This window comes from Megalops cyprinoides, chromosome 6 (assembly GCF_013368585.1).
Source record: "Megalops cyprinoides isolate fMegCyp1 chromosome 6, fMegCyp1.pri, whole genome shotgun sequence".
Taxonomy (NCBI): Eukaryota; Metazoa; Chordata; class Actinopteri; order Elopiformes; family Megalopidae; genus Megalops; species Megalops cyprinoides.
This window is the reverse complement of record NC_050588.1, coordinates 31,925,286-31,941,156: the sequence shown is the minus strand read 5'-3', so window position 1 is coordinate 31,941,156 and position 15,871 is coordinate 31,925,286. Positions and strand designations below refer to the sequence as shown.

Sequence of the window (15,871 nt, the reverse complement as noted above, 5' to 3'; positions counted from 1 at the left end):
CCTCACTTTCTTCACTGGAGAAGTAGGTGCGCCTCTCCAAACTTTTGCAAAATGCACACTTGTATTGCACTGTCTGCATGTAACTGATTTAGCCGGGAACTTGGGGTTATTTGCTAAATAAGCTGAAGAACAGCAATGTTAGCACATCTCAGGAGCAGCTCCAGCGGGTTTGTTCTGCTTCGTTGAATGTCGAGGAAGGGTTTTGTTGTTGCTGTTTGGATTTGCATTTCTCCCCACCATGGAAAGTAATCCCTTGAATGGCCACGGCTTCAACACCATTGTTAGACATTGCTTTAGCTTCAGTAATTGTACTTTCAATCTGGGTAGCAGTGATGATTGCTTTCTGAAGTGTAAGTCTGGAATCTAAATGAGACATCGAGAACACAAGAAAGGTATGCAGCCACCTGGTGGCTAACTCATGAAGCCTCATTCCTGAAAAAAAAAAACATGAAAACTGACAGCTCTTTAAGTGCCCACACAGGTTTATTGTATTTCAAAAGGAAAGAAATGCTTTCATAGTTCTATATTGATTACATGTCACATAAATACACATTTGTACAAATAGCTCTGTTACTCAAAGTATTGATATTTATATGATGTCAATGTGTAACTAACTGTTTAAACAACGCTATCTTTTTTCAATACATTTTCATGTGACTTGGCCATTTTTTCCATGTTTAAAGAATGGGGTCATTCAAAGAGCACCACATAAAAAGAGAACAGCAACATGTGAGTCATTCTCCATAAATGTCCACTGTTATTGTATATCCTACAATGTTGTATCCAATTGAAAAGCAGCATGGATCATCAGATGAAAACATTAAGGATGTTTGTGTTTCCCCATGCACCTCAAAATTGATGGTGTGAATTGAACTGAACTGTCATGTGAGTCCATTTGCAAATGATTCAGACTTCGGCAAGCGTACCAGACATGAAAACAACCTCTGCTGTGTATTGGTTACAGTCAGGAAACTCGGTGTGGACGGAAAACGTTTGAAGTGCCAAATGTTGCAATGATGAAGAAGGAGTATCTTTAGGTAAAGGGCTTCTCTTTAAGCCTTAAGCACAAGATATGTACTCATTCACACAGGATACACATCTGTATAAAATAATACAAATTCAAAAATGACAAAATCAGTATCTGTGGTCATGAATTGACAGTTTTTGTTTGCAAACTGTGTTTACATCTACATCATAATTCTACGTGTAGGTAGCTAACTCAAACTGTAGATGCTATGAACAGGTTTAATGTCAACATTGCAGCTTGTTTTAATGTCCCGGAACAAGTCACAGTCAAAATCGGCCACTAGCTTCTTGGGGCCAGCTCTGTATGGCTTCAAAGGTATCTGCACTCGAACCCGCAATCCTGGTCCCAGAGACTTCACTCTAAGAAACAAAAAGGTACACGTGTAGCGGAGCAGCAAAAGGAAACATGTTATAGTGACAGAAGAGCACAAGAACATGGTGTATAGGACATGAACGAGTGAAAAGAGTTGACATATATTATGCAGTATGTATCAAAGGAATAAAGCTACTCAAAGGCAGTAATGCCCACATTAGTTTTGGGTCACACTTCACATCACTTAAGCTCACACTTTTTAATACAGAAGCACATAAGTTTTTGAAAACTACACACATGGTCGCCAGGGAAGATAACTGAATGCTTTGTTCATATTTTAGCACAATATCATTAGCAAAATATCAGTGAAGGTACAGCATTGTCAAGGCAATTATAATTTTTGACATTCAGATCTTATTGGTTAGATCAATCACAGCTTTTGTGTCGATAGTCCCACGGATAACTTACCTGGTTTCCACAGTGCGGCTCAATAAGCCACTGCCTGTGAGGCTAATGGAGCAGTCATTAAGAGCCACAGGTAAGGGGTTTTCAAAAACCACCTCTGCCACCATGTCACTGTACAGCGCAGGCAATCCAGTTGTCTGAATGAGAGGATGCACACAAGAACATTGTGAGCATCGATTACCAGATTTGTAATTACTTCTGTCCAAAGTGCATATGGCTGAATTAGTTATACAGGTGAACCTGCATTCTAAGAACATGCATAACATAATGATCTGGTTTAGTGACGTCTCTCCTGTCTGAATAATGGACGGCGCAGACAAGAGGAAACATGGCAGAAACAGAATATACTCACGGTGATCTTGAAGGGGGGACTTGCAGGCACAATATTTCTCTCCACAAGGTACACTGCCTCACTGCTCTGCTTGTCTTTGCCAACAGCGGTGACTTTGATGCTGTTGTTCCCCAGCATGTGCTGACCATATTTTGAGAAGGGAATCTGGATGAGCGTCTTCAACTCTGCAGACATTTCAACCAAAGTGAACAAATAGATCATTTTGTACTTTAAGGCTGAGTTCACACCAGATGCAACATCGTGGCTGAAATGCTATGTTAATGTGAGCAAGCAGGAAAGGACACATTCAGTTCTACACTGTACCATTGTTTGGCTGCAGCTGTACTTCTCTCTCCTCATTCCAGATGTTAGAAGCCAGGACACCGGTGTAGTGCATGGCTTGGGCATTTATTCGAATCAGTAATTCATGTGGAGCTGGGTGGTCGCTGTGCACTGTGAGGCTGAGGTCAATGTCCTTGCCGTGGATTGGCTTGCTACACTCTTCAATCTTAATTGAGACGTTGGGAAGGGCCGGGGTTTTGTCTGGTTTTTCGTCTTTGATCATTTTGCCTCTACTGACTGCTGTCTTGAACGCTCCCCTCTCCTTCTCTGTGCCTGTGTGAAAAACCGTGGGATTATTTGGTCACTTCGTATTAAAGCAACATTACAACAAGGGGAGCTTGAGTCAGTTGCAGTCCTCCAGGTGGCACTGAAGATTCACCTTCTGGATATTTGTAGTTTGCAGTGATGTTTGTCCTCTTATCACTGCCCACTGACTTCGTGCTTATGTTCTGACCTACAGACTCGGTGTCTGAGAAGATCTCCTTTTTGGAGCCATCGGCATACACCATCCAGGTGACTCGGTCGGCATTGACTTCAGCAAAGACGAAAGGCACATCATACTTGACGTCTGTGTGACCTTCCAGTATGGCCTTCACTGGAGCTGGGCCACAGCAGTGAACCCCTGCAGAAAAGAGACCAATCAATATGCCCAATAATATCGTACTGCATACAAAGAGAAAAGTATACACTTAAATTAAGTAGTACTATGGCTTCTACTGATCTCTGTATAATTTCTCCTATTTTTCTAATTGCTTGCTTCATGTTACATACATTCTATACAGAACTCTGTGACAATTCCTTTGAAAAGAGCATTGTGTCAATCAATAAAACCTATTTCAGTGATCACTTGATTGGGTCTAAACTCTACAGAAATACACATAAATATTGTCCTTTCTTGATTTGGGCAAAACGGAGGGTGAAGAGCACCTTCACTCAGTTCTTGGGGTGTGGGGTCCAGCACCTGCCAGCCATCATAAATTGCATCTCTGGAAAGATCGGGGCGTCTCATCCAGGCCTCCACCCACACGTGGAAATTCCTGGGAGGATACAGAGGTCAGAGCAGGGGTGCTGACTGTATAAATACACTGACCAGAGGCAGTGATTACTCTGATCAAATGTGTAGGTGCTATAACCATAGTAATAAAACTTCCTGGGCTATGGCACTGCAGAAGAAGGATTGGCAACTCCTATTAAGAACAAACAGAAACTACATTGTCCGCCTGGTGCTTCATTTTCCAGGAGGTACAGTTCATTCAGCCACAGACAGCAGCACTCACCATACACTGTCACGGCTCTCCCTGGGTCTCACACCATAGTCAGAGAAGAATTCATCAATTGTCAGACTACCATCAGTGTCATGGGCTGATTCAAAGTTGGTGACCACACGACAAGGGATTCCCAAGCACCTCATTACTGTGGAAAAATGAAATTCAGACAGACAAGTGGTTATTACTGTGATCATTTCTAATAATTTCAAGTGCTGTCCATTCTGTCACCCATTTATACAGCTCTATATTCACTGGAGCAATAGAAGAAAAGTGCATTAAAGCTAAAGGGTACAACTGAAGTGTCCTGCCAATGAGTCAAGTACACATCCCTCAGATTCAGAGTTACTGATATTGCAATTATTCATCATCACAGAATGCATGCACAATGCATGTTATGTCTAGAATTGCTAAAATGACAGTCACCCGAGGCTTTCCGAATAGTATGACTGAGTAAAGCTGGGTCAATAAGTGAGCTGTGTCAGCGGTGAGATGGTAATGAATTGAGTCTGAGTTCTTGTTTAGACTGTACCTGTGCACATGACGGCAGCAAACACCCAGCACTGGCCATACTTCACGGGGTAGCAGCCATATTTGATCCATTGGCGCAGGATCTCCACGCTGCCGTTCCAGTGTGTTGGCGGCACGCCACCGATGTAGTTATCATCCCACTTTCCAATTAATATACCTCTGTCATCATTGGAATTGATCTGATTAAGGGAGGAAGGTGAAGGTGAATTAGAATCATTACTCAAGCACCAAGGAACGCCTAACCATTTTCTAATGTATGAACTAACCACTCTGTCAAGCTTTTCTACTTTACAAATTGGCACCTCATAAACTGTCAATGGCCACATCAACCTAGGGAATAAGCCAAACTGCAGTATCCACAACTTCAACCTGTCGGGGAGCCTTGACTTCTCTATCCTTTCTAAGCCTTCAATAACATCTTTTCTAAGTTGCTGAACCTGTTCAGTGCCATCTAACTTCCTGTTACACCATCTACCTAAGGTCTTAACTGGCCTCTCCATTACAGATGGGATTTCTTCTTCATCCACATAAAACCTTTTCTTTATTAGATTCCCTTTAGCCAAATACTGACTTATTCATCTTAATCTTCAGTCTAGCTCACTTGGGATCATCATTCAATTTCTCCAATTACCTTCTTGTGAAAGTGCGGTCACCAAAGTCATATCATCCATATAAGCCCTAATTGGAGGGAGGCACAGCCTGCCCTGCTGTCTCTCTCTGCCTATAACCCACCGATGCTCTAATCACTATCCCCATTACCATTGTAAATGCTAATGCTAACTACATATTTCTAGTTTCTGCCATGCTGTTGTTAAGTCTACGGTACTAAATCACATTCTAAAATTCTGGAAAGATGCTTTCACTAAGTTTACTATCACTCCTGGAACTATAAAACAAGTCAAAAGCACTCCAAAAAAGACTATGAGGTAGTGAGCCAAATGTATTTGCCAGGCCCAAAAAACACTACATGCATTTCCCGTCTCTCCAGCTTGGCTGCCTGAATCTGGTGGCATATTACAGTAACATGTTCTACACAACCTGCAAAACTTGTGGTTCCTGCTTTCTAACCTGTTTCTTTCTAAACAACCTGCCAATCTCTGTGCCACTATACTAAAGAAAATCTTTTCCTTCTACATTTAGGAGACATATAGGCCTAAACTGACTGAACTCTGATGATCAGTGTAGTCTATTCCTTCCAGTCAGCTGCCTTTCCAAGCTGTCACATGGTCTTTCCCTAGTTGTCAGCTGCTCTATTCACAGCAGTCACCATCTGGGCTAGATATTAAATTAATATTTCAACACAGTGCCATAGTGCCATAAGTTCCATAAAAAACAGGACAAGCGCTCAACTAAGACAACTGAGCCCAATGCCAAGGTAGAATCTGACTACCTATACACCTTTGCCATAGAACAAAAAATTAACTTCCTATTCACTAAGGCCTGTGTCCCGGGAATGCAAACTCCAGGGAAAGCCATATTACTACTCACACTGACAATGCCACCTGAGAATCTACACTGCTTTTTCACAATTATACTATGAGAAAACAATTAGGTGTGTAGATAATAATAGGAAGAAGAAAGTTCTTTGTCATTTACTGCCTTAAATTATGTTAAACCAGGAAGATGTATGTGATAGATCTGTTTGAGGGCCATACAAGTAGGCCACACAATGACATAAACAGTGATTTGGTCAGGGGGGTGACCTTGAATTTAATAATAAAGTCAGGGAGTCTGCAAACTTGAGCCCTACACATACCATGGCACTGACCACTCGGCTGACATAGATGGGGTTGCAGCGTGCAGAGTAGTCCTCTTTTGCATCTCGTATGCATTTTGGGTTGACATCCAGGAGTTTCAGACAAATGTCAACAACGTCATCCTCAAACTGGAAGAACAAGAATGAAATGGCAGTATAATCACAGATTGGATCACAGCGCATGCACAGTCATTTAATGGTCTCCATTCAAACCTTTAAGGCTGTTATATTTGTAATTGTCACATTGTTATTGGGTTAAAATGTTTACCTATTAGTCTGTCACATGTCAGGAAAACAATGGTACAATGGCAGTTTGGGCTTTCGATGATTCAGGAGTTCTGACACATTCGTAATGAGTGTACCTGTCCAAAGTTCCATGCCAAAGAGGTGATGTAGCCATTTGATCCTCTGTATACGAGACCCTGCTCATTCATCACATACTCCTCTCGCTCATTCTGCTGGGGGAGATACACCCAATCCTCTGTACAAGAAAATATTTAAAATCATATCAAGGTTTTAATGATCCCTGCTGTCATATAGCATCACCACCACCACCACAACCCTCAAAAACTTATATTCTGGAGTGTTCTACTCTGTGGGTGTTTGTCTGCCTAGTCTGTCCACCAGTGCTACAAAACAACATTCATAAGAATTTATAAGATACTGTATATGCAAGCATTACTTTCATATCCTTATGGTAAGGCAGAGTAACATTGATTATATACTGTTCATATGTACATGAAGTAGTTAGTTAATAATGATATACAATGTTCTTCGTTCAAAGAGAAGAAAAAATGGAAAGTCCTTTTCACCCATAGTGAGACGTCACACTCACCTGCACACCAAGGATTAAACAGCACAATTAACCTCCCAATGCTGAGGACCTGAGTCCCATAGGGGTCAGTCTTCACAGACAGAGCATACTCTCCAATGCTGGCATCAGATGGACTGGTGATGGCCAGGGTGACAGAGGTAGGGGTGGTCTCCTGGATCTTAGCATCCCACGACTTCTTTGAATTTGTTGAACGTTCCCCGGGGACTTTGAACACAGACTTGGTTCCAACAGTTTCAGAGGCCTGGGGTCCTGGATCATTACAGACCCAAGATTAGTTTTCTTGTTTTGATGCAAAAACAGACATCTATCATATAAACTTTCATACAATAAGCAATCCAAGAAAGATCTGTCCAGCCTTCTAGCCACTGTATGCACTGTATGAACTTGGTTTCAATCTGTACATAAATCTTATCATCCCAGAAATACACACATCTCCTCTCTATCCAGTTGGTTACCCTGTAGTACCCATTCTTAACCTCCTTGGTTCTTATCTGTATTAATGTCCCACCCACTAGCTAATATCCACTACTTTGACTGTCCAAATGGAAGATAGATAATGTAAATTACACATCTGTAGCAGTTCAGAGTATTAACAATAACATCCCACATCAATCCATACTTGTAAAGTCAATGAAATGACTGCATTATTAAACACATTCACATTAGGAATACACAAATACATTTTGTACAATTTGTACAAGGTGATTTAAGGATACATAGTAAAATCATTCTATATCTTCCTCTTCTCATGAGCCAACTAAATGGTTTCACTTTGTCACACTCTGAACTATTGAAACTTGGTCATGCAGCACTAGTATTGTACTCTGTGTATGACTCTGGCTTGTGTTGTACTTTGCCTCACTTACAAGTCGCTTTGGATAAAAGCGTCTGCCAAATGAATAAATGTAAACGTAAATGAATGTTGCCTACGTCTCTCATAACTCCTATTAGTCCTATTAACTTCCTATTAGTATTTTATTTTGACGAGCCTTACTCCAATATCAATTAAGAACGAAGTGAGATACTACACCTGTCTCAACAGTCAGCTCCAGCACGTCATTTGTGGTGCTGAACCAACGGCTGAAATGGAACGTGAGCAGGAAGGACTGGCCCCTCCTGACAATCAGCCGATCTGTAGAGATGCCATCGGTGCTGTGGGCCGTGTTGTTCTTCACACAGTGGAGCTCTATCTTGGTGACCTCTAAAACAAACAAAGCCAGGACATCATCAAACAACCAAGAGACACACTGCCTGATGATTGATGGCGCACATGCTCATCACTCTTCACATTACACAGAGAATTCTGAGAACGCTGACAGTGTAAGTAACACAAAGATTGCCCAGTGGACAACATGCGAAGATGAACAAGATCCATTTCAATCAGCTTGCCTACTGTGTGTTAAAAATGTATCCATGCTTTGTACAAAACTTCTAATGACAATAATAGCAATAACTGCATTCTGCGTCTGAACTAGTTTCAATTTCATATATTTCGTATATTATTATTAAGTATTTCTAAGAAACCTCCACCCTTTAAAATAACATTTGTTCGTCTTGAAGCTAGATGCAGTGCTGGTTGACTCACCCAGAGCCATGCGTGTGCTAGCTACTGTCTCACTGTCAGTCCTCTTCCTTTGGTCCTGGTGAATGATTAAAGGTGCTGGGTGGTGTACCCTTACATATAGTATTCAACCCTGCCCCTTTTAGGGTGGATCATTTCAACAGTTAAACTGGTTTTAATTGCACCCAAAGAATGGTAATCTTAACATTTTCCTACGCAAACGGTTGATAAGCTGGCTATGCAATGCCTCTTTGTCACTGAGGCATAGTTGTTTCAACATGCCGGAGGAACTTTTCCTGGTTGTATGATCCCATCAATCATAGAGGGAGCTCCTGGACTACTGCTACACCTGCAGCTGAAAGCTACCAAAAAACACTGAATGAGAAAAGTAATGACCAGAACCATAATAAAATTGTGACTTTAATGACATATTTCTAAATACCGACATGGATTTTAATCTTTTTCTTGGTGTCTACACAATACAAATTCAAGCTTGATGGATTTCATATTCTAAGATGTTTTTTCTTTGATGCTGTTTTGCAAAGGTTAACCATGTAGAACTCTGCACACTCATTAGGTATCTCTGAGACGCTGGGTTCCCCACACCTCCAACCTGGAGGTGTAACAGACACACAGGGTACCAATGACATGAATATTGGGGGGGACCATAAGGTCCAGTGCTTCGCAAGACTGAAGAATACCTTGGCATTTGAGCTAGAGAGCTACGTTTCTCTTTGTCTTCCTTTCAGAATTAAATGCAAGAAGCAGTTAGTTCACGTTTACCTTCACCATTTCAGAAACTATTCTCATTACCTGCCAACTGTGTCAAAAAAGGCACACCTCCTGTTATCATTTTCTGTTAAAGTTTCTCTAAAAATGAGCCCATATTTCTAACAAGATTGCGTCAAGTCCTTGGGTGCAGCCTTCGGGAGGTATTATGAAATATCTCATGTGTTCGTTGCTCATACATTTTCCCCAAAAGTACAGGGAGGTGGCTATGATGTCAGCGTCTTCCCATCTGTGTGCCTTTTATTGTGTGTCATAAGAAACAGACCTATGCTGTGTGAAAGTCTGTGTGAGTAACCTCCGCCCTCTCCCAGTGTTTGCATTCACACAAATGTGTCTTGCCTGCATCAAATAGCTTCAGGCAAAACATTTAGAGAATTAAGAATGCTGATAGTACCAAAAATCAAACTCAATGCAAAAGACAAAAGACAATGGACTGGAAAAAAACAAGGATATTAATTACAGGGAATATGTCCAAGTTTTGAACTGCCAACCGAGTACTCAGTGTCACTGCCTGCTGAGCTCTTGTGGTTCACAGGTCTCATGCTTACATTCTTTCACCTAGCTGAAACTATGTAGGTAAAGAAGTACACAGAATTCGGATTCTATCTATCTACTGTGGCTTCTGTCTCCAGCAGAAGATGTGGATTTGAATAGATAAGTCAAACAAATGCAAATTCGGCACAATGTATAATGCTCTTCCTACATTTGTTTTTATTCAGTGTACTCACCTGTGTTGGAGCTCCAAAACGGATAGGCACCTGTTTCAGAGCCCCTTGTGGCCTTTTCCTCACTCATGCCGGCTCACCCACACGGTCAAGTTCCCATGAAGTGGATTCAATTGTGAGAGACTTCAGAGACTTCATGATACACAGCGATGTTTCGCTAATGAATGTCTTTGTTCGCTCTTTTTCTGGAGCCAGAGTTCATCATACAAGCCAAAATGTTCCAGCTGTCCTTTCGCAAGGAATAAGTGCTGCCCATCTGCCAAAACTAACTGATTTCCAGAGGCCAAGACAAAGTAAACAGGGTGAAGGGTTGTCTGCAGTTTATAAAGACAGACAGCACAGTGAACTGATTACCCTTGGTGGCTTTTCCTCTCCTTATTTGTTAAATCTTACAGTCAACCGTTTGCTATCATCTACCATGGTAATTTAAATTTAGCATTTATTCATTTGGCAGATGCTGTTAGCTAGAGAGTAATTAATTAGCCAGTGAACCTCCATAAAGGCTGTTACACATAAATACTGTGTCTACAAAACTCAGATGGCATTATGGTTATTTCTGTTGGAAACTCCAAAAAAGGGCTTAACTCTCAGCGCCGTACAGACATGGGTTATGCCCTGCTAACCCATAACTTTGTGAGTGATATAACTGTCATCCCACTTAGCCATTCTACGTTTTGTTTCTATAAAGAAGAACCAGTATCAATGGGCCAGTAACTCTGACTTGTATGCAGGGCAAAGCTAATGCAATCTTGCACAGATCTGCACCCCAAGATACTGATGAAAGTGATGAATTCTTCAGATACTTTCCATGTAGGAGAGCACAAACATCTCAACATCACAATTACAAGCATTATGTTTCTATTGCTCAAGACCTAATTTGAATGTCATTCCAAGTCTTTTGGTTTCACATTCTGTCTCACAACTTTAAAAAGAGTAATTATTATCAGAATGTTCCTTGGCATTTTAATTTGCTGCAGACTAGGTTAAACACCTGAAATGTACATAGATGTAGTACAAAACAATGCTATGATAAATCATTACATTTAAAAACTATAGTTTCTGAAGGTAGAGCCCCCCAAAGCTCTGAATGTATTTCATAAAAAAGAACAGTACATATACAAAACAAGCTCATTAGCTCAGCATCCATGCTGTGCAAAGGTCTTTTGGCTTCTGCTGATTCAATCGACAGCACACCAGCACACCAAAAAGTTTTTACGTAAGGGTTTGAAACAATTAGGTATGGGGAGCACCATAAGTAAGGAAAGAATCTGATTGATTGAGTAAATTGTTACTGCGTTATTTTCAATCTCAGTATGATTCTAACAGAATCAAAGAGCTGAAAGATGACCTCAGCTTTCACTGGAAGTGAGTGTTTTTCTCTAACAGCTTGCCCAATTAATATAGAGGGTACACCCAGCCATTTTGGGTAATAGCTGAACATTCCTCACATGCCTATGATATCTACACTAGACTACACTTCTAACTAAAGATGTGTTCTTTTGACCTGTTTACAAAAGATGAAGATAGAAACCTCTGCTCTAGCTGTTGCTGCTAGAATGTAAAGACATTTGTGACATAGCTTTATCCCATGGGCTCATGCTGTTGGTCACACGTACCTAATTTCATAGATATGCTTTGCATGTGAATTATTAAATAATAACAAAGGAATAAAAACTAAAAAATACTCTGACCCAGAGCAGGAAGCTTTACCTGGGTCACTCATTCCAGCTGAGAGCTCTGTAACGTCTCTACAGTGCATGAAGATTCTGACCATTTCTCACACAACCCAACTCTTTGGCCAGTCTTGTCCATGTTCTTTTGCCTATATTGGCACAACTTTGTCCATTGGTCAGATATGTCACAGTAAGTTTAATCACAATGTTTCATAAGGGAAGAGATAGCAGAGGTAAAGTAAAACTGAAAAAAAAAAACATTCTGTGACAGATAAAGCTATGGGACAAAGTGCAAATTACATTAATCAAAAATAAGACCTGGTATGAATTCTGTGGATGTTTTTCATTGACATCTCACCTTCTTATACAACCATGAACCTCCAGTTTTCACTGTAACCCACCCCGGCCCTCCCAGTTACTTATCAGCTATCACACAGATATAAATCTGCATCTCTAACAACCGGCAAGACAAGCATATCTAACATGGTTACATTATTTTTGAGAGAGATGAATTCTGAGAATTCTTCCTGAATAGGCCAACCATACTGCGTGTCCATGAGACTAAAGGTACATGCAGGCATCAGCACAGATATACAGTCTTAGGGAATCTGTGTATGCAAGTAATGCAGGTGTCTTTTATCATATATCAAATGCTGTACTTTCACTTTAACCTTTTTCAAAGTTAAAAAGGTTAAAAACTCTCTTTCACTAATTATTGGCCTACTTTGTTTTAAGGCTGAAAGAAAAAATGAGGTATGTGTAGCACAAATATGAAGAACTAGGATTATTCTCTGGGCAAGAGCTTAGCAAAAGGCAGAGATGGAAACAATACTTTCAGTGTATCTGCACAGGCTCAGATCACAATGTATTTTTCAGAGGAGAGACCCCTACATTACCGCTACAAGTTTTAAATGTTGATATTGAAATATCAACATATCATGATACAATCATGATATTTTAGGGAAAGAGTCTGCATTTTTTTCTTAACAATAAGATCACCTAAAATAGATCCACCTAAACTATGCATGGCCTGTGAACTTAGATATTCCATTTCACCATCTTATCATCATTAACCTTCAGACAGTGCCCAAAAACACACATTCAGACTTGAAATCAGACCAGAATTTTTATCAACACATATGCCTTGAACTGTAAATCTGATCTCTACATACTTAACCGATTTCCAATATAGTGGTATACGTTCTACATCATCCTTGGGCTCTACATTCAGTTCAATGTCATGTACATGCCTTGTTCTTAAGTATAACTGTAAGATGCAATTGTTTTACTCTGTTTCTATTTTTGCACTGTTTCAACACAATACTTATTTACTGTCAATCTGGCTGCTCTGCACACTAACTGTGTTATTGCTGCTCTGTAACTCCTGTAATATGTATGCCACATTTAATTCCATTTTAGCCTTGTACGTTGCTCTGGATACAAGGGTCAACCAAAAAATACATAATTTAACAGCTTCCAAAGAAATGTAAATCTAACTTTTGAATGTATGTAATTAATTAAAATAGTGAATAAATAATATGAGGAACATCTCAGCTTCCCTGATTTGAAATCCAATATCAGGATTTAAATAGATAGACGGTACGAAACTTACACATCATAAACAAATAAAATGATACGATATGTGAGAACACATTGAGAACACTGGAGCTATGCGTACATTTGTGAATGGTAAAATAATCACACACATGTAGCTGTAATTGTATACAGTTTTAAATTTGATCCAACATAATTATTCCACAAAATGTATTCAACACCATCATTTGTTCAAATTCAGCTCAAAGTAAAAAACATTCTGTTGAGTTGAAATAGGATCTGAAGAAAAATACACAATTCCTGTCTTACTCTTCTTGATCAGGTGTGATCCTGAACTTTTGGACAAGAGGATAAAAGGCATCCTCTCCTCACTGGATTGCATTACGAGGGAGAATCTGCAACTTTCTTTCTGCCGAATGAGCATGTGGTGATTTCCCTGGCTGCTATCTGTCTCTGTACAAAGCAGGTTTTGGAAATCCCCTGCTGCAGTGCTGAAATGCTCATCATGCAGGACCTCCTGGAGTTCTCTGACGCCTCTGTTCTGGGGTAGCCCGGGTGAGGCCCCCTGGACCCTCCCCTCCCCTGCAGGGCGGCCATGTACTGCTGTGCCAGAGGCCCGCGGTGCCAGGTCTTCAGGTGAGAGTCGAAGCGCTGATGGGCGAAGAGCTCGCACTCCTGCAGGTGGGGCTCGATCCTCACCCCTGCCGCCCGCTCCTGCCAGTCAAACAGGAAGAGCTGCCTGATGCTCTTCTTTTGCCCCAGCCACTTGGCCACGCTTATGGCTGTCATCCCCTCGTGGTCCTCCTGGTACAGCGGGGCTCCCTTGGCCAGCAGCTCCTCTATGCACTGGGTCCGGCTCTGGGCTGCGGCCGCATGCAAGGCCCCCCGCCCCAGAGGGGTCTGGGCCTTCACATCAGCCCCTGGGAGGTTAAGATCAGAATGAGAGACTTGATTTTGTCCACTGGGTTTAGAGTGTGAAAGAAATTATATGGTTAATGTTGTTTGTACCACTATATGACTATGGCCACATCTAGCATTTGGTATAAGCATTAAGTAAGTAAGCATTATGTGCTTAAATGACAAGCTATGCAGTGAGAGAAAAATGATGTACATACAGCGTACCATAAATAAGAACACTTCTATTTTCTTACATAATTACTAATGCAATTTATGAGCACTTGATATAAAGAAAGGCAAAGGAAAGACTGAGCATGTAATATATGGAATGATACATTACATTACATTCATACATTACATTAAATTACATCTTCTAGGGGACACTCTTATTCAGAGCAAATTACAGCCCAAGCAACAACAGTGTATCCATTCAATTAGAATGAGCAACAGTGTCAGGCCATGCTAACAACACTCCCAAACCATTGGGTGTGAGCATAACACTTTTCATGCCCTACCCACAAGGTAACTCGTACAACCTGACTACACAAGAGAAACCAAGTATACTACCATACATGTGGTACATGGTAGCTTGATACAGTAACGGTGACTGAGGAGTTCCTACTATATTTTTCACAATCTTTTATTCCCATATTTCCATGCGACGCGTCACTTGGGCGGAGAGGAAAGCATGGGCGGGTATACCGTTCTGTAACAGGAAGCGCACTGCGTGTGTGTGCCCCCGGTGAGCGCCTATGAAGAGGGCAGAGAAGAGCCGATGAGAGAACCGGGACGCTGCCAGGCTTATGCCCCCGCGGGTCTGAGAGGAACAACAGGCTGCCGGTTTGAACACCACACTCCGCAGCTTAAACGAACAGAAAAACGGTAATCGTAGGGGCAGCGGATGGTGTCAGAGCAGTTAGCGGGTTTGAACCGCACAGCTGTTGAAGCACATTGCTGAAGAGTGGAGACCCTAGTCTTTGATAATATATAATACAATAATACAATACATACACAGAATAATGTTATGTTCCCACGCATATAAAGGTTTTGCACTAAATACGTTCTTGTATGTAAAACAAGTCTGTGCATGTTGTCATTCCTAGATCGCTAACGAGAAAGACAATGATACTAACGACTCAAAAAAGAATATAGGTGGAGTTCTAGACATTCTTTTAACAGTAGCACTAATACTAGTAGCTCATGTAGTTCATTAGGTCATGCACATTGTTTTCGTAGTCATAGGCGTTGCAGTGACTGCCTACAATGCCAAATAGCTTCCGACAGCTCATAATCTGCTGTCTAAGGAGATCAGAGAGATCCAGCGAGCAGGTTATACAGATTAAATCCAAGTAACACTTTTTAGTGTACATTACTAGAAACAGCTTGTGATGTTAAGCAGTGTATGGATGTGCCACATATTTCTAGAAATATGAAGAATTAAGGTGTTTTGCTCTTAAGGTAAGATGCTATTAAATTTTGGAACTATTTACATTTTAGATTTTACAGTGACTTTTCCATTCTCTCCACCTAATTTGAACTAAACGATCAAATACATATATGTATACACATATACACTCCCTATAATACTTCAAACATAAATAGTCAGACAATAACAAATACTATAACAAATACTGGTATCACAGCAATAGCAGTAACATGCAGTACCAGTCAAACACCTGATTAAGATAATGGAAAACATGCACTTAAAGACATTTTCCAGCTAAAGACTCATGCTTAAATGCTTTAAATTAGTTTCTTAGACAAAATATAAACAGTGAAATAGATGCCTATGTATGAACTTCTTACAA

General features: G+C 40.7%; 1 protein-coding gene across 1 annotated transcript; it reads right to left on the bottom strand.

Annotated features, from left to right (window-relative positions):
- Window positions 1–662: 662 nt before the first annotated feature.
- On the bottom strand, window positions 663–8,499 carry LOC118779058 (protein-glutamine gamma-glutamyltransferase 2-like). Its single transcript, XM_036530918.1, has 13 exons — window positions 8,450–8,499; window positions 7,895–8,065; window positions 6,865–7,113; window positions 6,392–6,510; window positions 6,030–6,158; window positions 4,275–4,452; window positions 3,755–3,890; window positions 3,405–3,514; window positions 2,857–3,099; window positions 2,460–2,750; window positions 2,157–2,320; window positions 1,808–1,941; window positions 663–1,386 (listed from the first exon to the last, which is right to left on the bottom strand). The coding sequence occupies exons 1-13, from the start codon at window positions 8,457–8,459 to the stop codon at window positions 1,215–1,217; spliced, it is 2,106 nt and encodes a 701-aa protein (XP_036386811.1). The 5' UTR covers window positions 8,460–8,499; the 3' UTR covers window positions 663–1,214.
- Between the last annotated feature and the right edge of the window lie 7,372 nt (window positions 8,500–15,871).

What these genes read in the sequence shown, in the direction of transcription:
- LOC118779058 (XM_036530918.1), bottom strand. An exon ending in GTTTAATCCTTGGTGTGCAG is followed by an intron (nt 6,511 to 6,864) that starts GTGAGTGTGACG and finishes TTTCTTGTACAG; the next exon opens with AGGATTGGGTGTATCTCCCC. An exon ending in ACCCCAAGAACTGAGTGAAG is followed by an intron (nt 3,100 to 3,404) that starts GTGCTCTTCACC and finishes TCTTTTCTGCAG; the next exon opens with GGGTTCACTGCTGTGGCCCA.